General features: G+C 40.4%; 1 protein-coding gene and 1 pseudogene across 1 annotated transcript in view; one reads left to right on the forward strand and one right to left on the reverse strand.

Moving 5' to 3' along the window:
- LOC143438589 (uncharacterized) overlaps positions 1-16,830 on the forward strand; it is a 38,691-nt gene extending 21,861 nt beyond the window's left edge. The window contains exons 3-5 of the mRNA XM_076924286.1: positions 5,580-5,706; positions 5,939-5,999; positions 7,474-16,830. Coding sequence (XP_076780401.1) covers positions 5,580-5,706; positions 5,939-5,999; positions 7,474-8,422 — 1,137 coding nt within the window. The 3' untranslated portion in view covers positions 8,423-16,830. The remainder of the gene's footprint in view (positions 1-5,579; positions 5,707-5,938; positions 6,000-7,473) is intronic.
- Positions 1,474-4,119, reverse strand: LOC143438317 (la-related protein 1 pseudogene; annotated as a pseudogene).
- Positions 16,831-21,175: the final 4,345 nt, after the last annotated feature.

Raw genomic sequence — 21,175 nt, forward strand, 5'->3', positions numbered from 1 at the left:
CATAAGAAGAATATAGGAGGGATACTGATTTTGTTTCCAATTATTTAGGATACAGCTACTACGCTGAAAGTGCTTATGTGGTAGAGGAGTTTTCTTGTAGTATTTTATAAATCACTTATATATACTATCATAGCATCCCCCTATTTGAACACTTTGAAATCTTCTGTTTTCTGAAATGGTAAAATACCTACACCAGCTTATCTTTTATGTCCATTTGATTGGAGTATTTTTTTTTTCTATCTCATTACCTTTAGGTATAACCCAGAGATGCTTTAAAAATCCTGAACCCCTGCCCCTCTCTGGGAAACTATTGGTATCACAAATGTTTGCTCTTCTGGCCAGTGTGAGTCAGGCCATCCTGAGCCCCTTCTCAAAGGGATATAGCCTCAGGCCCAATTAGAGAACTGTGTCCTGTTCTGGGAGGCTTGCCTGTTTTGAAGAGGCAGCTTTTATTTGCTCAGAAGAAATTTCTTGAAAGAACTACCTTGGTATTTCCTTCCTCATTCTCTCTACTTTTCTGTCACTGTTTATGAACCTTCTGCACCTCTGAAGGTCTATTCAAGGAATCATGAGCTCCTTCCTGTGAACTTACCAAAGGTACTTGTTTCTAAGTTTGTATACTAATAATGAAAACTCGACTATTATATGTATTTATCAAGCTTTAAGAGAATAATTGCTGAGCAGTTTTCCCTCTCTTTTCATCCTCTACAGTAATCTGATTACTTCCCAGTCAGAAGTCCAGTGATACTTGCAATTTTGCACTTATGTGTGTCTCTAGGCTAGAGATGTTTTCTCATGATGTCTCCTGGACTGTCTCCAGAGTAAATCACCACTCCCATTATTCTTCTTCATGTTATGGTTGTAGGAGGCCCTGCATTATTCTTTCACCTTCTCAGTCATTGGTATATTAACTTTTATTCAAAAAAAAAAGAGAATAAATGGTTAGCAATGCTTAAATAATACTGAGGCATAAAATACTTAACCAGATATTGCAACCAGAAACGGTGGCACAGATATCACTGTTTGAATAATACAACGATAATCTCTGCATAGTGTACAAAACTTTATGACAAAAATTTTGCTATCTTAAAGGTTTTGTAGTTTTTTTTTTTATTTGTGGATTTTGCATTTGTTTTAGAAGACAATCTTTGTGTAACTTTGGCTGTCCTCAAAATAGGGGCCTCAAGACTTAGAGATCAACATAAATCTGTCCCATGGGTGCTTGTATTAAATGTGGGACTACGTGCCTATCATTTTTGTTGTTTTTTTCTCATATTATTGGCCAATGGGACTGGAATGTACGTTTTTGTACATGTCAAACAGGTTCTATCATTCTGAGCTTCACCCACATCTTGAATTTTTGAATTTGGTGGTGTGTACCATTCTGTTTTCTAGGATGGCATATGTTGATGACATTTTTACTTCCTAAACCTCCTTAGACATTGAGTTGTATGTGTATGACATTCTTCCTGACTATTGTGTTGTCTTAGAATTCAAATTGAAAAAACTGTGAGTATTTCGCTTGTACGCATACATATGCGTCTCATGTGTGTCTGGTCCTTTAGTCAAGTGATGGCCCACTTGGAAGTCTTCTAGATGCAGAATTTGTCGAGGTATTCTTTTAGTTGGGGTCAGTGTCCAAATTTTTGGCTTTGGAATATTTCAAGAAGGCCCAGAACTTCTCCAATCCATAGAGCTGGCCAGCCTCATAGTCCTTCACAGTCTTCCCCTGGAAATCCTTGAATATGTCCAGCCTGGAACTTCTTTTCTAGACCATAACTGTAGTATTGAAAAAGACACTCCAAACTGTACCTGTAGCCTTCGTTGGCATCCTCCAGTGCCAGCTGCTTGAACTCTTCAGAGGAAGAAGGACCAAAAGCAGAAGAGGGTGTTCATCTCCTGAGAGTGGCCAATGCCCAAGCGCTTCTGCTCATTAAGGCAGCGCCTCAGGTACTTGTGGTAGTCGTGTTGCTTAAAGCCATTTTCCTTGAACAAGTCATGGGAGGGATGCTGGAACTTGGGCAGTGACTAAGGGGTACAGCCATAGCTGCCCACTGCAGGTGTTCCCTCTGAAGGACTGGAACTAATAGAAGCAGTCCTGGGCCTGTGCTCCCGAGAATCCATCACCCAGCCTACATGACTTTCCAAGGGGGTTTCAATATGTGACTTGTCTTTCTTTTTCATGGCATCTTGGCATCTAGGGTCCGTCCTTCTTTTACCACTGGGTAAAACTGTGATGTCTGACTAGAATCTTTGATCTGGGAGGTCTGGGGTGTGCAGGGAGTCCTGGCGTTTTGGTAGTTTGGAGACTCTGGGACAGTGGTTGGTAAAGAACAGGCAATGGTGGATGGCTCGGGTGCACCTAACAGCTTGTTGGCTAGACCATCAATAGGAACTTGTTGGAACTGAAATGGCTCAGGAGGAACCTCCTGGTTAGGATCCACAGGGGGCTCAGGGGTCAGAGGGTCAAATTGCTCCTGACTAATCATATTCACTGTCTTAAAGTTCTCGACTTCTTGCTTGATCTGTGAATACTCAGGCTCAAATTTCTCAGTCTATAGGTCTTGTTCATAGTAGAAGAGTCCGTCATTAGTGACCTTGGCCAGCTCAGCACTCATCTTGGCACACGAAGTGTGTTTGCCTGTGCGGTCTCCTCCATGGTGCCAATGCATGTAAGGTGGTGTTTGAGTGACAATGAGGATCTTATTGACATCCCGGTCATCGATTTCATAGTCAAGAGTCCTCATCAGTCCAGGCAGTGAAGGTATTCTTCCGCCCATCCATCTGTTCCATCTCCTCGTCAAACAGAAAGTCTAGTTTTTCTTGTTCATCCTTATCCTTAGATGTCAGCTGCTGGGAGGGAAGCTGCTGAGGCAGAGCAGTTGGGTGGGAGAACCTGGGCTCCTCTGACTTCTTGGGGCTTGCTGGTGAGGGCCGAGGCCTTTCCTTCACTTCAATCCAGCTCTCAGAATCCAGATCTGGGAGGCTGGCAGACAGGCCCTTCGGAAGGGTCTTCAGGTTGCTGACCTCCTCTGTTTTGGTTGGCACTGAGGTGACTCAGGGAGAGCCAGGTGCTGACTCTGTCTCCTTCTGGTAGAGCTGGTGGGGAACAAACTCTGGGCAGTTGAGAAGCTCAGAAAAATCAGTTTGTGAATAATCCACTATTGGGGGCCCAGGCAGTGGTCACTTTTCAGGTTCTTCCCTCCTGAGGGACTTTCTCCTCAACCATCTCTACTACCCTCGCTGTCCTTTAAAGCCCCAAAGATGAGTGAAATGTCAGTGGTTAGGGCCTGTACGCAGTGAAAGGAAGCAATAAGGGTGATGGGAAGGAAGCCATCAGCATCCATTTTCCATCTCAGGAAGAAGTCTCGCCCTAAATTGTCCACGCTGAAGTAGTATTCAATCTGGCGATTGAGGCTTGACCAGCTCCTGGTCTACACTGTAAATCTCAGTGTTGCTGACATTGTCAAAGTAGTGATGTTGTTCATGTACTTGGGCGTTTGGGGCCCCTCTGCACCATCAAACTTTCGGTAGTCAACCTGGTAGTCAGAATGGGTTTGAGTGCCACCCTGTCCACGGCCCTGTCCATGCCCATGGAAGGAAGCCCACACCCCACTAGCCCCATTGCTCTTCACACTTAATGTCTTATCCTGGTAATGCCAGGCAGGCTCCGGTTTGGTCTCTGGTTGCCAGGCTGGGGTGGTTGGGGCCACAGATACAAGCATGTGGGTGGCAGGTTCAGATCCTTTAATTTCTCTTCAGATATCAGGCTTCATGTCTATTTGCAATGGAACCCACTTGTGTTTGTTACCTTTCTTCTTCTGCCCGCCTAGCTGGTAGTCCTCATCCCCATTCATTTCCTCCACCATTCATCCAACTTTGTTTTGCAGCTTTTCTTACTATCACTTCCATCTCCTTTCTTGTGCTCCTTCATGTCCTTCTTGGGTGGCAGCTTATGGGCAGGCTGAGGTTTGTGGGACTGTGGCTGCACACTTTCGTGGGCTGTCTCTCCAGGTGTAGGCCAGTTGATTGCATCTCCAAAGTCACCAACCTTTTAGGTGCGTGCTTCATCCACAGGTTCACCTTGGGCAGTGGTGCCTCCATGAAGTCAATCTAGCCTCCATCTTCCCCTTCGCTCCCCGCTGGGGCTTCCGAAGCTGCAGGTAGCAGCAGGCTCTCATGCTCTGTGCCATTGTGGCCAGGCCTGGTGCATGCTCACCGCCTCCATTGCCAGGGCCTGACTCAGCAGCAGAGGCTCGACTTGAGTGGCCATCTGCCCGAAGGGCCAGGTGCACTGCAGGTCCGGCTTGAGGCTGCTGGTCAAGGGCTCCAGTGGATCTCTATCTGTAGACTCTGTCCCCCAGCCCAGGGAGGCTGGGGGGTGGGTGTGGGTACAGTGGTGGGGACGGCAGGAGTGGGGATTGGTAGTGGGGATGGAGAAGGGGCGTGGAGAGCTATTTTTGGTCTTTCAAGACAGGGTTTCTCTGTGTAGCCCTGGCTGTCCTGGAACTTGCTCTGTAGACCAGGCTGGCTTCGAACTCAGAAATCCACCGGTCTCTACCTCCAAAGGCTCGGATTAAAGGTGTGTGCCACCACTGCCTGAACTCTTGAATATATGAAACACTGTGTAAGCACTGGCCATAAAAATGCACCCTTCTTTGCAGGAGCAGAAACTATTCATGGCTTAGCCCAGCTTATGTAATTTATTTATCAGTATTTACATTGCTAATATTTTCATCTATCCATTGCATAATTGTGTAATCATGATTCCCCTTTTAAAAAGATATTATCAATGGTACAATTACAACTGGGGCATTTTGTGTTCTGGAAGATAAGTATACAACTGTCGTGAATATATAATTCATTTTAAAAACATAAATAATATACTGATTTGTTCCTTCCTTATGGTTTCATAATTTGATTTTTTTTTTTTGCAAGGGATACTGAGTCATAGTGTATAATTCTGGGTTTCCTATAACTTATCTCATAGACCAGCCTGGTATCAAAAACAATGATAAAGTTTTGCCTTTGTGTTCTCAGTGCTGAGATTAAATGCATTCAGCAATCCAACCATCTTGCTCATTGCTTTTGTAGTTAGTAATTATTCATGCAATATCTCTGTGTGCTTACTGCTATTGATATCTTATATATTTTTATTGGGTATTTTATTTACATTTCAGATGTGATCTCCTTTCCCCATCTCCCCCATCCAGAAACACCCTATACCATCCCCCTTCTCCTACCTTTTTTTTTGGTTTTTCGAGACAGGGTTTCTCTGTGTAGCCCTGGCTGTCCTGGAACTCAGAAATCCACCTGTCTCTGGCTCTCAAGTGCTGGAATTAATGGCATGTGCCACCACTGCCCAGCCCCTCCTCCTACTTTTATGAAGAAATTACAGATGAGAACCTCATTATTTAGAATCCTTCAAAAATGACTTGGTTGTCATAACATTATAGCTTCTGTGTCAGTACACAAATAGGGAAAGTACCAAAATTGTTTGATAATGTTGTCAATGAAATATACATGTCTAATATTTCAGTATTGTGCTTTCTTTTATACATCTATATGGGATATTTTAGAATTCAGTGACATATGATGATGTAGTGGTGAATTTTACTCAGGAAGAATGGGAGTTGCTTGATCCTTCCCAGAAGAGTCTCTACAAAGATGTGATGCTAGAGACCTATAGGAACCTCTCTGTAATAGGTAAGACTGAATGTTTTTTTTTTCTCTTTTTAAAATAAGGGGGGGGGATTGGTGTGTTTTTGTGGTGGTTGTTAGTTTGTGTGTTTGTTATCAATGTACTTCTATAGTTTTATTTGAGAAGAAGGAAGAATGACGTGAATAAGTCAGGCCTGTAAGGATCTTGAAGACAGTTTCTTAAATTTTGCCTAAATTACAGTAATATACCATACACTATTTTGATATTATATTCTAGGCTATAAATGGGAAGATCACAATATTGAAGAACATTGTGAAAATTATGGAAGACATAACAGGTAATTTTCTTGTAGATGCTGATACAAGTATTCCTTTGAAGAAATCTTAATGTGTTTTTGAAGTTTCCATTAAAATCACTAGTGTAAATAAGTATTTAAGGATACTGATTATTAAGTTCTCAAAAATGCTATACTTCAGTGTCAGGTATTCTGTTTGTGTTTGCAAGGCATTCTGTTAAGACAGAAAATGTGGAAAATATGCCTTAATAGATAGTGCCATTTCAAGCACAACCTCATTCAAGCTACACTGTAGAACTGCCAGTCTGTTTAGTCTCATACCATTCAGATAGGGCAAAAGTATACACATTGAGTATGTAATCAGTTTATATCCAAAACTGTCTGAGATGCAAGTGCATTGTATACTGATATTACTTATGTACTTGTAGAAAGGTTGATGTGATTGAGAGTGGAAGTTCATGGAAATTAAAAAGATTTTTTTGTAGAGATAACTTAATCCAAATACCATATGTCTTTGAGGAACAAAAAATAAACCTGTGTGAATACAATGTGGATATGTTTTATTTGTTATTATTTCCTATCATAGCTGTATTATATGGAATAGGTATATCTCTATCATCTACCTACCTATTCATCTATCCTATCTATCTAGTTATCGATCTATCGATCTATCTATCTAGCTATCTATCTATCATCAGTTTATCTATATATCTATTGACTATAATGAATACAGTTTTCTGTGCCTAGGGCATATTGACATAAATCCTGTAGCTCTCTGAAGGGATATTTATAAGATTTGTAATTTTCTTCACTTAGAGGAAATTTGTTTAAAGTTGTAAAGATTTACATTTAACAAATTTTACAACTTCCTTGTAAATATATCAAAAAACTCGGACTTCAGAAAAATAAGGTAGAAATTTTCTGTTTGTCCTGTGTAACTTCACAAATGTTGTATGGCTCACATTATAGTTAAATTTATGAATAGAATCATTGTGGTAAAGCTTTGAATGTTTGCACATTTTGTCAAATATATGATAGACATCATATAGGAAAAGGATGTTATAATTTTGAGCCATATAATAAATGCACTTACCTTCACTGGTATTGTTAAAGATGTAAATGATACCAATAATGAATACAATGGACATAAACAAACTGTTAGAACATTATTATATATGATTCCTCTTTACAGTTAGAAAAGATGGTTAAATTAATTTATATAAAAATGATTCACAGCCAGACAGTGGTAGCGCACGCCTTTAATCCCAGCACTTGGGAGGCAGAGGCAGGCAGATTTTTGAGTTTGAGGCCAGCCTGGTCTACAGAGTGAGTTCCAGGACAGCCAGAGCTACACAGAGAAAACCCTGTCTCGAACCCCCCCCCCCCCCAAAAAAAAAGATTCACTAGTATAATGAATGGGGTAGTCCTTTTATATTACATACACAGGCTTGAAAGTAATCCTCTTGTAGAGAAACTCTGAATATATCCAATGTGTTAAAGCCTATTTATATCACAGGCATCTTCAAAGTGATGAACCGATTAATACCGGAGAGAAACATTATGAATGTATGCAATATGATGGAGCCATTGCAAGAAACAATCACCTTCAGATACATAAAAAAACGGGTACTGGATGTTTTGTGTATTGTACTGGTCTTCAGATACATAGAAGAACACACTATGGAGAAAAGCTCTATGATTGTAGCCAATGCGGTAAAGTCTTTTATTGTCAAAGTCTTCTTCAAACGCATAAAAAAACACATACTGGAGAGAAGTCCTATGTATGTAACCACTGTAGTAAAGCCTTTGCATATCTCCATGCTCTTCAAAGGCATAAAAGAACACATACTGGAGAGAAACCCTATGAATGTAATCAATGTGGAAAACACTTTGCAAGGTCCACTCATCTTCAAAGACATAAAAGAACACATACTGGAGAGAAACCCTATGAATGTAACCAATGTAGCAAAGCCTTTGCACAATACAATCAGCTCCAAATACATAGAAGAACACATACTGGAGAGAAACCCTATGAGTGTAACCAGTGTGGCAAAGCCTTTGCAAGATCTGTTTATCTTCAAGTACATAGAAGAAGACATACTGGAGAGAAACCCTATGGATGTGACCAATGTGGCAAAGCCTTTGTAAGTTCTGGTTGCCTTCGAGTACATAGAAGAACACATACTGCAGAGAAACGCTATGCATGTGACCAATGTGGTAAAGGCTTTGACTGTAACTCCTACCTTCAAAAACATAGAAGAACACATACTGGAGAGAAACCCTATGAATGTAACCACTGTGGTAAAGCCTTTGCACAAGACACTACTCTTAAAGTACATAGAAGAACACATACTGGAGAGAAACCCTATGAATGTGACCAATGTGGTAAAAGCTTTGCATATATCAGCAATATTCAAAGACATAAAAGAAAACATACTAGAGAGAAACCCTATGAATGTAACTAGTGTGGCAAAGCCTTTGCACAAGACAGTCATCTTCAAGTACATATAAGAACACATACTGGAGAGAAAGCATCTTAATGTCACCAATGTAGTAAAGCTTTTGCAGGTCACAGACATCTTCAAAGGAATAAAAGAACAAATATTGGAGAGAAACCCTGATAATGTAATAAATGTGGTAGAATGTTTGCATGTTTTGGTGGTTTAAAAGGAAATTTTAGAAACATATTCTTGAGAAAACCCTATAAACGTAATCAATTTAATATAGCCATTTTAAGTAGTCACCTTCTATGGCATGGTGTGTGTATTTGAGTCTTTTACCTGCACTTGAGATACTTTTCCTTCTAATTAATTGCCTTGCCAGCTTTGATATGAGCAGTTATGCCTATTTTTATTGATACATTGTATACCTTGTTCATTTGATATCCCCAAGAGGCATGCTCTTTTTGAAGGGAAATGGAAGAGTATCTGGGTGTGATGGTAGGTTGGAAGGGGTGTAGAGAAGTGGAGGGAGGGGTACTGTGGTCCAGATATAAAGTGTAAGATGAGAATATAGTAAGAAATAAAAAAAAAAAACATCAATAGCAAGGTAATGTTGGTCCAAGGATGGACAGGCAGCTATGTTTAGATGTCCCTGAACAAGTATTTTCTGTGTAAGGCTGAAGAGATTGTTGCACAAGGCTATGGCTCTTAGCAGAGTTGGCTTTTGGGTTTTTGTTGTTCTTATTATTTTATTTTATGATATCTTGTTGATTATTTTTTAAAAAGGGGTTTAGTTAGGCTTTTCATTAAGAAGGCATATTGGCACCCATTGTGGGAAAAAGGCACAAATCCTGACTGTGAGGCTGGCCCAGCAGTCAGGAGGCTGGCTGACCACATTTCATCTACACACAAGATGCTGGTGTTTTAAAATCAGCATACACATCTGAGAGTCTCTCCTTCAAGCCTTCTGGCTTTACTTACTTTTTAGTCTAGGGTTTAACCCATGGGACTTCATTTTCATTTAGCCAGTTAAAAAATATCAATAGTGGAAGACTCTGGAGAGAAAACAGGGACATACATGTAGATGGCAAGTTACTGGAACTTTGATCAAGTTGCAAATACCACAAATGTTTTCAGCATCTACTCCTGCCCTCCTGTGCTGGAATTCTGGGGATGTGCTACTGTCTACATTTTCTCTACAAAAACCACATTTAATGTAGGAAAGCAGAACCCCTAGTTTACCCCAAGAAATGCATGTCACAAGCTTATGTGTGTTTCTATTTCACAGAAAAGGTTGAAGACAAGACATGTGACTGTCCCACTGGTGAGGTCAACACCCTCGGCCTAAATACTAAGTCTGGCAGCATACTGACATGCCAACACAATGTCAGGCATGTGATATCTCCAAAGATGGCTCCACCATTTACTTGAAAATAAGACAGGGAGCCCTAACAGTTGGGATGACATCACATAGCTCCAGAGGCTGTCACATCTTATCTGTGCTGTGGAATACTTTGCAGCAAGTCTCAGGGATCAAACTCTTGTGGTCAGGCTTGGCAGCAAACTTCTTAACTCATTGAACCATCTCAGTTATCTGGAGAAAAAAACTTAGCTATACAAACTTCATCAAACATAGCCTCTTCTGTTTTTAAACATCAATACAAAAACTAGACAGCCAGGGCAGTATGCTTAATATGACTGTTTAAATAGAATTGAGAACTATATTTTTAGAGATAGAATTCCATGTATCCAAGGATGGTCCCAAACTCACTAAGTATCCAAGGATGGGTTTAAGCTTCTCATCCTTTGATTCTGCTTCCCTGGTGCTGGAATTGTAGGCATGAGACACAGGACCAAGTTCTGCTGTGCTGAGGATCAAAACCAGGACTTCATTGTAGTGGTATACACCTTTAATCCCAGGACTCAGAAGTCAGAGGCAGGCATATCTCTGTGAGTTCAAAGCCAGCCTGGTCTACATAGTAAATTTCAGGACATTCTGAGCTACATAGTGGGACCCTGTCACAAACAAACAAACAAACAGCCCAACATAAACAAACAAACAAAAATATGGCTCTCTATATTCTAGACAAGTATTTACCAACTGAGTTACACCCCAGTCCCTCAACACCCCATTTTTTAAAAATCTAATATGAATCCTTATCCAGGACTTACACCCAGATTCTTCCTTTTACAGAACACATATAGAACCCATGCATGTGTAGAAAAATCTGCCCAGGTAAGTCTTTTTTTAAATATAAACTCATTAAAAAATGTCAAGACATCAGTTGCTATGAATGCTTTTGGCCACTATAAGCCAGCATCACACCAACTGCTTAACAAGAAGCCTGACACATTCTAAAATCACATTTCCTTTTCATGTTAATTCAGGCTCAGTGATCCAATACAGCATAGCTAAGAAATAATGTTGCTGAGGCTGAAGATGATGTACAGAACCATGGCTGCTGCTATCTGAGGCTTGTGCATGCCCATATGTACACACATGTATATAAATTAAGTGCTAAGGAGTCATCAGTCAAAAGGCATATGGACACAGGCTATGATTTTGCATGCTAACATGGGAAGGCAAGGAGCCAGCCAAGGGATTCTGTGTTTGATTTTGTTTGTTTGGTCTCACTGATTCTGATATTTTGAGACCAGGTCTCATGTTATCCAGGCTCAACTTCAACTCAGTATAGCTGAGGATAACTTTGAACTTCTGATCTCCTTGCCTATAACTCCTGAGTACTGGGATTACATTTTACAGTACTACACCAGTTTTTATGTTGAGAACCGCACTAGTCCCTGTTTGGGCGCCAAAAAATGTTATGGCCTGAGCAAAATGTTAAGGCCAGGGCTGCCCCGCATTTGGTGGCGACTGTATCCTGGCCCAAGCTGCAGCTCCAGTCCTTGGGTCGGGGTTCAGCAAGAGAGACAGTGAGGACGGACTCGAAGAATGGAGACCAGACAGAGTGTGATTCACTCTTGTTTATTCTTCAGTCTCTCTTCCTCTAAGTGTCTGATTCTCTCATCTGCCTCTGCCTTTTATCTGTCTCACTTCTAAGCCACGCCTCTAAGTTACACCTTTAATCTTGCCCTTAGGTCTTGTCTCTAAATCTGATCTCTACACTTCTAAGTCACACTCTTAAGTTACACACCTTTAATCTTACACACCCAAGGTATCTAAACCAAGATTATCAGAGTGTGCTCAGCTGTTGTAGGCTACTGTAATCCAAGTCTCATGTCAGGGTATATGGCTCAAGATGGCTGCAAAGCTGATAGCCGCTTTCTGCTAAAAGTTGGCCCCCAACATTTTTATAATGTCATTAGTAAGAAGTGCATAGAGAGGACCTGGGAGATGGTTCATAGTTGTGCAAATATAAAGACCTGAGTTAAAATCCTTAGCACTCATATGAAATGTCAGGCATGCTCATGTATGCCTCTAATCCCAGTGCTATGGAGGGTGGAGACAGGAAGATTGCTGGGGCTTCCTGTTTGCAAGCTGAACTCCAGGTTTGGTGAGATATTAAGGCAACAAGGCAGAGAGTGATAAAGCATGAGACCTGCCATCTTCCTATACCCTCAAAATGCAAATGTACATGCATGCACACACTCACCCACACACATATACACACACAGAGGTGCACACATCTGCACACATGCACCACCCACACATGCACACATGTACCAACACTCCATCCACACACATAATTTTTAAATTTAAAAATGTTCAGAATAGATGAAGCCATGGCAGGGGGTAGAAATTGGAATCATAACTGCTTCTCAGACCTCCCAAATGGATTTACACTTTGCTACATTTACTGGAGGTATTATAACACCATTTTTTACTTGTAACAGTTTCCAGCTGTGGAGCTCAGGCTAGAGAGAGGCAGGGGCTCAGGATTTTTTTAAGCATCTCTGGGTTATACCTCAAGGTCCTGAGGTGGAAAAAAATATTCCAATCAAATGGATGTAAAAGATAAGCTGGTGTAGGTATTTTACCATTTTAGAAAACAGAAGATTTCAAAGTGTTCAAATAGGCTGATGCTATGATAGTATATACAAGTCAACTGTAAAATACTACAAGAAAACTCTTCTACCTCATAACCACTTGTGGCATAGTAGCTGTATCCCAAATTATTTGAAAGAAAATCAGTATCCCTCCTATATTCCTCTTATGTAAAAAGGAAAAACTGATTAGAAAGACTTCAGGGAATCAACAACTTACACAATAGACACATTATGATAGGAGAACTCTAAAGAAGAAGAAAAAAAGAGTTGTCTGACAAAAACAAACAAACAAAAACTACAACTGTTTGATGAAATACATTGCCCCTAGACAGTTTACCAGCTTTTCAATGCACATTCCGGGTTTTAAAGTAGGAACTCTCTTGTTTGTCTGGTTGGTTGGTTGTTTGGCAACATGCCCCTAGGGAAAGGTCCAAAGGGTTTGACATCAGACTGTTAGTTGCTCTGCCAAGCATGTTTCTGAGTTTGAGGGAACCATGTTACTTTCCATACCTGGGGGCCTCACAGCAAGCCTTGCTTGATCAGCCCAGAGCACAACACAACAATGTTTTTCCATTGCAAATGGTGTTACCTCTTTCATGTCATACAAATAGGCTTTTATCAAGAGGAAAACTCAAGTTTTGCTGCACAACCTGTATTAATAGTGATTGTGACCTTGTAATGACCTGTTCAGCACTTGTTTGCAGGCCTACTCTCTGATGTAGGGATGGGTACAGTGGCTGGTTGGAAATCAGGGTTGATTCATTATTGTGGATGGGAGCCATATTTCTGAAAAATCCTAGAAAACAAACTTGTTTATCTTAGGATTCTAATTGCACTAGGCCTAGTTGGAATACTGCTTATTTGTGAATGTTATAGAGTCAGTCTTCAGTCATCTAAATTTACATGGTGTGACTTAGCATCTCCTATGAACTGGTAAACCACTTACTTCATCAATTTTAGTCTTTTACATCACAGAGAAATATTGTATTGCTATCCACACATGAGATGCCATTTAGAACCTCCAAAAATTTTTGCTTAAGATGGATCTCACAACTAAACGCTAAAGGCAGAACTTGCTGAAGATTCAAAGAAATCTGACCTCACAAATTTGTCAAAGTGACCTGAATGTTTCTGTACATGAACTTTTGCCATAAATGCTTTGTCAGATGCATACCCACAGTTAAATATTCAGATGCCAACACTAGATCCTGGGAATGACTAATATCAAAAGAGACTTCACAGTTGGCTGCACCTAGATGTTGGTCTTCGCCCAGCACTAAAAATGACCCACCATTTCCGCTCCTTCCCACTCCTCCTCTTTGAGGACACTAAATATATGCTCACCATTTTGTACCTTCCAAGCTTGCCTGAGATCCTTTGAGACAAACCAGCAGTAGGGCACAGCACACAACACAATGAAGCATTCAATACAGGGAACCTGAAGCATGGCAACAGGAAGAACACTCGTCTTCTTCTGATTAGCAAGTTAGCCCAGAGGAGACTCCAATTGGCCATTGAGTCTTGAATGACTTGAGTTAATCACTCAATCACTCAGGGTTAGAGGGTGTTAAAGAAACCCAGCAGACTGGCCAAGGTTTCCAGTCTAGAGCCAGACCTTTTCCACATCTGCAGAGATTTGTATTTCAGTAGCACTTTTGCCTGTCTTCCAATAGCCTATTTGTCTGTCTTCTTGACAGGCCCTTAGGAGGTTCCACCACTGCAGCTCACCTCTGATTAGCATCTGGTTCCTTTGAATGGACTTGCTCTGGGCTTACCAGATCACAACTACCAAGTTTTCCTGTGCTTTCATTACAGCAATCAGTAGGTGTTTTCTCTTATTCTTCCTTGAATCAATGTGGAAAACTTTCCAAGAACAACTCAACCTTCAGTGCAGTGAAAAATCTGTCCCACACATAGAATGGTTCCCAGAATATTGACAGTTAAAGAGATTTTTAAAAACAACACTTTTTGTGACTTTAAGATATACTCTAGCTGTTTTTCACCTGGAAAAAAATAGGACAACCCTGAGAGAAAAGCAGGAGACAGATGACAAACATTGTGGAGCACTGTTATTAGCTGGTATCTTTTCCTCAATGGGAGGAGTAAAAAAGAAACAAAACCCCTCAACTGTGCTTGTAAAGATCAAAGGACCTGATAAAATGAGTGGAATTCCACTGGAAGTGGATGTATTAGCCATCTATCCTGCTCTCTGGGCCAAGCCCAGCTGAACAGTCTGCCATCCCAGGGACATATCTATTTTCTTATGTTTCTACCCACAAAAGCAAAACAAAACAAAACAAAACAAAACCCACCCTAAGCCCAAGACCAGACAATGTTAGAGCAGAATTACACTACACTTTCAACTTTCAATGAAGAGTTAATACCAACACAACTCATTCCATGAGGCCACAAGTACCCTGATACCTAAACGACAGTAAGACTCAACAAAAGCACATCAGATCTATTCCTTTTATGCACATGAGTGCAAAATAATAAAATACCTACAAACTGAATGCAGGAACACATTTCAATCACCATATATCATGATTAAGTAGGCTTCACCCCCAGATTACAGGGATGGATCAATATATGAAAATCTATCAATGTAATATACCATATAAACATTTTTTTTTTAAAAAAAATCCCATGCTCATGTAATTAGAAGGTGAAAAAGCCTTTGACAAAATACAAAACACCCTCATATTAAATGTATTTGAGAAATCAGGAACACAATGCACATGCCTAAATACACTAAAGAAAATATACACCAATCCAATAGGCAATATTTAACAAAATGGAGAGATACTGAAAGCAATTACACTGCTATCAGGAAAAAGACAAGACTGCCCACTCTGTAGTCTCCTCACCCCCATCTAATCGATACAGTAAATGAAGTTCTAGCAAGAGCAATAAGACAGCTAAAGAAGATCAAGGGTCTGGAAAAGAAGTCAAAGTACATCTATTTGTGAATATATGATACTGTACACAAGCTACCTCAAACATTCTAGGAAAGAACTCTTTAGCTTAGGCTCCAAGATAAACAAGTAATAGATGAGACCTCATTAAACTTTCAACAGGACAAAACCACAACATTTAGATTGGGAAAAAGATCTTCACTGTCCCTACATGGGATAGAGGACTACTCTCCAAAATATATGCAGAAAATAAAAAAAAAAACTTAGACCACAAAAAACTGACTTAAATACTGGGGTCCAGAGACAATAGAGAATTCTCAAAGCAGAATGTGGAATGCCCAAGAAGCAGTTAAAGAAATGTAGAATATCTTATTCTCAGTGAGGTGACCCACACCCAAAAGAAATATATGGTATATATTCACTGATAAATGGATATTAGCCAAAAAGTACAAAACACCCATGATACAACACATTGACCCCAAGAAGTTAAACAAGAAGGAATTTCCAAGAGTGGATCCTTCAATCCCGCTTAGAACAGGGAACAAAATAGACATGGAATGCAGAAGGAGTGAGTTCTGTGGGTTCTGTGGGACAGGATAGAAGAAAAGGAAAAGGGGACAGGATCAGGTATGGAAGAGGCAGGACAGAAACCCAGATTACAAACAGTATGAATGGAAATATGCAGCTACTGGGTAGAGGACAGGGGGACATATACAAAATCCTAGAGACCTGGCATAGAGGAGACTCTCAGGACCCAATGTGGGTAACCTTAGCTAAATGTGCAATAGAGGAAATATGGAGTCTGAGGAGACCACAATGAAAGGGCCCCAGTGGAGGCCCTCACATTCAAAATTTTCAACCCAAAATTGTTCCCTTCTAAAAATAATGTGGTGACAAAAATAGAGCAGAGCATGAACAAATGGCTGACCAGAGACTGGCCCAACTTGGGAACCACCCCCTGGGTGGGCTCCAAACTCTGACACTATTACTGATGCTATGTTATGCCTGAAGACAAGAGTTTACCTTAGCATGGGTCTTCTCTGAAAGGCTCTACCAGTAGTTGAGTGAAACACATGCAGATACTCACAGCCAAGCATTGGATAGGTAAGATTAACATAGTGAAACTGACCTTGTTACTGATGGATGACAAGGGCTTTCAACTCCCACACCCTCCTTAAAGGTTCACCCTTCCACATGGGCTCAAATTAGGCCAAGTAAGATTTCCCACCCACAGGAACATTCTGCAGTAAAGAATTCTCAGATTGTACTGAGTGATAGTCACTTGATCCCCAGAAGGTCCCAGGTAGAATTCAAGTGCTGGTCATGCTTGCTAGGGAATAGAGTTAAAGGTCAATATGTTTGGCCAATAAGTTTCAACTGTAACCTTGGTGATGTAACTTGTGACCCTACAAACTATAAAAACTGCTTGTAATAGCCATTGGGGTCCCCTTCAGAGAATAACTGAAGGTCCATTTTGATGCTCTGGAAAATAAACTTCTTGATTTTGCATTGATTTGCCTCTTGGTGTCTCACTCAAGGGCATCTTAAAGTAAGTAACACTGACCCAGGGTTGGGGTCTTACATTACCAAAAGCAACCTACAGGTTCATTGTAACCCCATCAAGCTTCAAACACAATTTTTTATAAACATTGAAAGAGCAATTCTCAACTTTATAAGGAAAAAAGACCCAGGATACTCAAAGCAATCCTAAACAATAAAAACTTTCTAGGAAACATCATCCCTCAACTCAAGCTACATTGCCAAGCAATAGTGATGAAGCTGCATAATACTGGTACAAAAACAGATGTGTGGACCAATGAAATCAACTCAAAAACCCAGAAATAAACCCACACATCTACATCCACTTGATTTTTGATGAAGGAAATCAAACAATGGAAAAAGAGAATATCTTCAAAAATGGTAACAACTCTAACTGGATATCTACACATAGAAAAATGAAAATGGATTCATGTTTAGCACTCTGTACTGAATTCAAGTCCAACTAGAACAAGGACCTCAACATAAAACTGGATACACTAAATGTCACAGAAGAGACAGTGGGAAAAAGACTTGAAATATTTGAATAGGAGACAATTTCTTGAGCAGAATACCAATGGCTCAGGATCTAAGATCAATAATTAATAAATGAAAACTCATGAAATTGCAAAGATTCAGAAAGGCAAAGGACACTGTCAACAGGACAAAAAGGCAAGCTACAAATTGGGAAAGATCTTTGCCAACTGTTGGACTGTAAAATCCAAAACCAGGGGATGGCTCTCCCCCAGAAACTCACATGGATGGGAATTCATTTTAACAACATGAGGTTTAATGATACTGGTGTACCAGGGCTCCCTTGCATTGTAGGCAAGACAACACTGAGTTGAGGTTAAGAGCAGTTTTTATCCAGTTGTAAGGGGTGTACTACAGAAACAGTGACTAGGCAAAATATGATTGGCAGAACAGTGTGACTTTTAAACTGATTGGTCTTTGGGGAATGAGGTAGCAAGGACCTCCCTTATCTGTAAGTGTCAAAGGTTGGTCTGTCCTGTGGAATGTGTCTATGTGCTCTGGGCCTTTCTTGCCTGAAGGTGGGTTCTCTTCCCTGTGGATCTGAGGAATGTTAATCCCTTCTTCCTCTGAATGTTAATCCAGCAGGGTAATCCAGTAGGTGTCCTTGGACAAGGAATGTGCTTCTTAGTTAAAATTAACTAAGGAAGTTAAAAATTAACTTTAACAGTTAAAAATTAACTTTAACTGAAAATTAACTTTAACCAAATTCCTACACAATCCCTACATCTGATAGAGGGTTACTATACAAAACTTATAATGAACACAAGACATTAGACACCAACAATCAGAAGAAACCTGATTAAACAGTGGGATACAGAGCTAAACACAGAATAAGCAACAGAAGAATCTTGAATTGCTGAGATGAAACTAAGTAATTGTTCAAAGTCCCTAGTCATCAGGAAAATGGAAATCAAAACAACTCTAAAGTTGCAACTTACACACATCACAGTGACCAAAATTAAAAACTCAAGGTATAGCAAATGTTGGCAAGGATGTGAAAGAAGGGAACAGTCCTCCATTATTGGTGGGAGTGCAAACTGTGGAAGTGATATGGAAATCAAGTGGGCACTTTTTCAAAAAACTGGGAATAATTGTGCCTCAGGATGCACCTATAGCCCTAACCCTGATCATACACCCAAAGGATGCTCCAACATTTCACAAAGACATTTGCTGAAGTATGTTCATAGCAGCTTTAATCATAAAAGCCAGAAACTAGAACAACCTATATGTTCCTCTAATAAGGTGTGCATGAATAAAATGTGGTATTCCTAAGCAGTACAATACTAATCAGCTATCAAAAACAAAGACATCATTAATTTTGCAGGCAAATGGATGGATCATGAAATTATAATCCTGAGTGTGGTAACCTAGTCCCAAGAGGACAAGCATGGTATGTACTCACTTATAAGTGAATATTAGCCATATCATAAAGGATATACATATTACACTCCAGAGACACAAAGAAGCTAAAGAAGATGTAATGTACAAGTGAGGATGCTTAAATCTCACTTAGAATGCAGAATAAAAAAAACCTCATAATTAGTAGGAAGATGGAAGTAACTAGATGAGAGAAGAGACAACATGAGGACAATGGGAGGGTTCAGGATCAGACATGTGGAGAGAGGACAGAAAGCCATTTCTCCATAAGAATGTATGAAAATCTGCAACTGAAGAAGGTTCAGAGGTGTCAACATCTGGAAGTAACTTCTGTAATGGAGCATCAAACCTGCCTTGGTCCTGGTGGGATGGAGTGACATAGTTTCTGCACCTGGGGAATTGTATGAGCTTACAGAATTTTGAGGGCTGCTATGGGCAAAGGCTTGCTTGCATACTAATTTACATATTTCACATTCCTGTAAGGAAGGTCCTCCCCAATGAGGTTTATGACTCCAAGGTAATTAGAAACAGCTGGAATCCAGATGTCAAGAGTGTGGCTTTCTCTCAGCACCAAGGTAAACACTGGGACTGAAGACCCCCATACTCGGGAGAGCCTTCCTCAAGTCTCAGGAAATCAGGACCACCCAAAGATCACAAGAAACCATACCTGGATGCAATCAGCAGGGGTTTATTAGGAAAGAGAGCTGGCAGCCAGTGGTCTGACTACATACTCTCACAGGAGTAGAGTTCGACACCCCCTTCCCCGCCAGTCTGAGGAGGGTTTTAAAGGGAAAAACCACAATCCAGGGGAGGGGGAAGAGGGGTGAGGGGTTGTCAAGGATACAAAACATAAAAATAGTGGAACATTTCAGAAGTACTCACCCTAAATGATTAGAGTCATGTGAAAATCACTCTGCACACTCATTCTTCTCAAAAATGTTGTCTTACCATGTCATTACCAAATATTTCAGGTTAACTATTTTCACTTCTTTCCGGCTATAGCCCCACCTAGATGGCTTGCATCTTTCTCTGTGGTCAGGAATGTGTCTTCCTGCCTTTTGGGCTTTTCCCACCCACAGGTGGGGTCTACTCCCTGAGCCTTGAGGAATGTAATCCAGTAAGTGTCCTCTGATTCAGGGATAATGTCCACCACTCAGAATGTGTCCTGGGCAAGTGACGCCTGAAATCCTATTTTCAGTTCAGCATTCTGGAACCTGCACTTTTTCTGCCCAGGTCTAAGGGCAAAGAAAAAGTCTACATATTTCATAAAAAGGTCTTTATAATTTTTCACTCTACAGGACCTTCTGGATAGTATTTAAGAGAAATAGCTCTGAATACATGAGTTTGAAAACATATAATTTCTCAACTGTGCAAAAATACTGATTCAATATGAATTGAATGAGAGTCTTTACGACTCTGTACAAACAAAAGCAGTTTGCACCATGAGCCAACAAGTTAGAAAATAACAAAGGAAGGAGATAAAGGGCTTTATGAAGTGGTGATCCAAGGGGATCCCATCCAGCTATTTGTTTCTTTGTCTGTTTAAGCTTAGGAATGCAGATAGATTCCTGAATTCAGGATCAACCTAGGAGAAAGAAATATTACCTTTAGGCCTGACAAAAATGGTAATTTCGGGGCAGGGTCCCACAGAACTAGCCTATCATCTGTACTTAACAAAGGCAGACAGAAATTTGACATAGTTTGCAATGTTAAGAAAAACTGTATGACTCTTGCCTCCTAAGAATCAAAGGGCTGGGGTTATGAGATGCTGATTCATAAGATAATCAAAAGAAAAACCTGGAGTAAATGATTAGATTGACAGGTAAACTAAAACACTGTACCTGTATTCTTCTTTAGCTTACAGTTTTCTGGAGATGAGCTTACCAGAAAAATGTTTAGAAAAAAAAGAGAACTGCATGTAGAATGAACACACAGACAGACAGACAGACAGACAGACAGACAGACAGACACACACACAGAGAGAGAGAGAGAGAGAGAGAGAGAGAGAGAGAGAGAGAGAGAGAGAGAGAATATGAAGCAAAAAAGCAGCCCATGGAAAGAGAGGTCTCTTAGACTAGCAAACAAGCAGAATACAGACAAAGCTCCAGAAAGAAAGCAGAACAGAAAGAGAAGCAGATAGAAAGTCTGTATCAAGAAGAATACATAGATAGCATCCACTTGGATCCATGGTTTAACTTTTCACCACTCCCAGACAACTCTGCTCTCAGAACATTGAAGAGGAACTTTGGAACACTTGTCACCCCATTGGAAAGGCTAATTAGCATTTCTTGGTTAGAAGACACTTGCTGAATTAACAGTCAGAGGAGGAAGGGAAAGGCTGATCAACATTCTCAGACCACAAGGAAGGAAACCCACCTTTGGTGGTGAAGGTCCAGAAGACAAGTGG

The sequence above is a fragment of the Arvicanthis niloticus genome, chromosome 25 (genome assembly GCF_011762505.2).
Source record: "Arvicanthis niloticus isolate mArvNil1 chromosome 25, mArvNil1.pat.X, whole genome shotgun sequence".
In the NCBI taxonomy this organism is placed as follows: Eukaryota; Metazoa; Chordata; class Mammalia; order Rodentia; family Muridae; genus Arvicanthis; species Arvicanthis niloticus.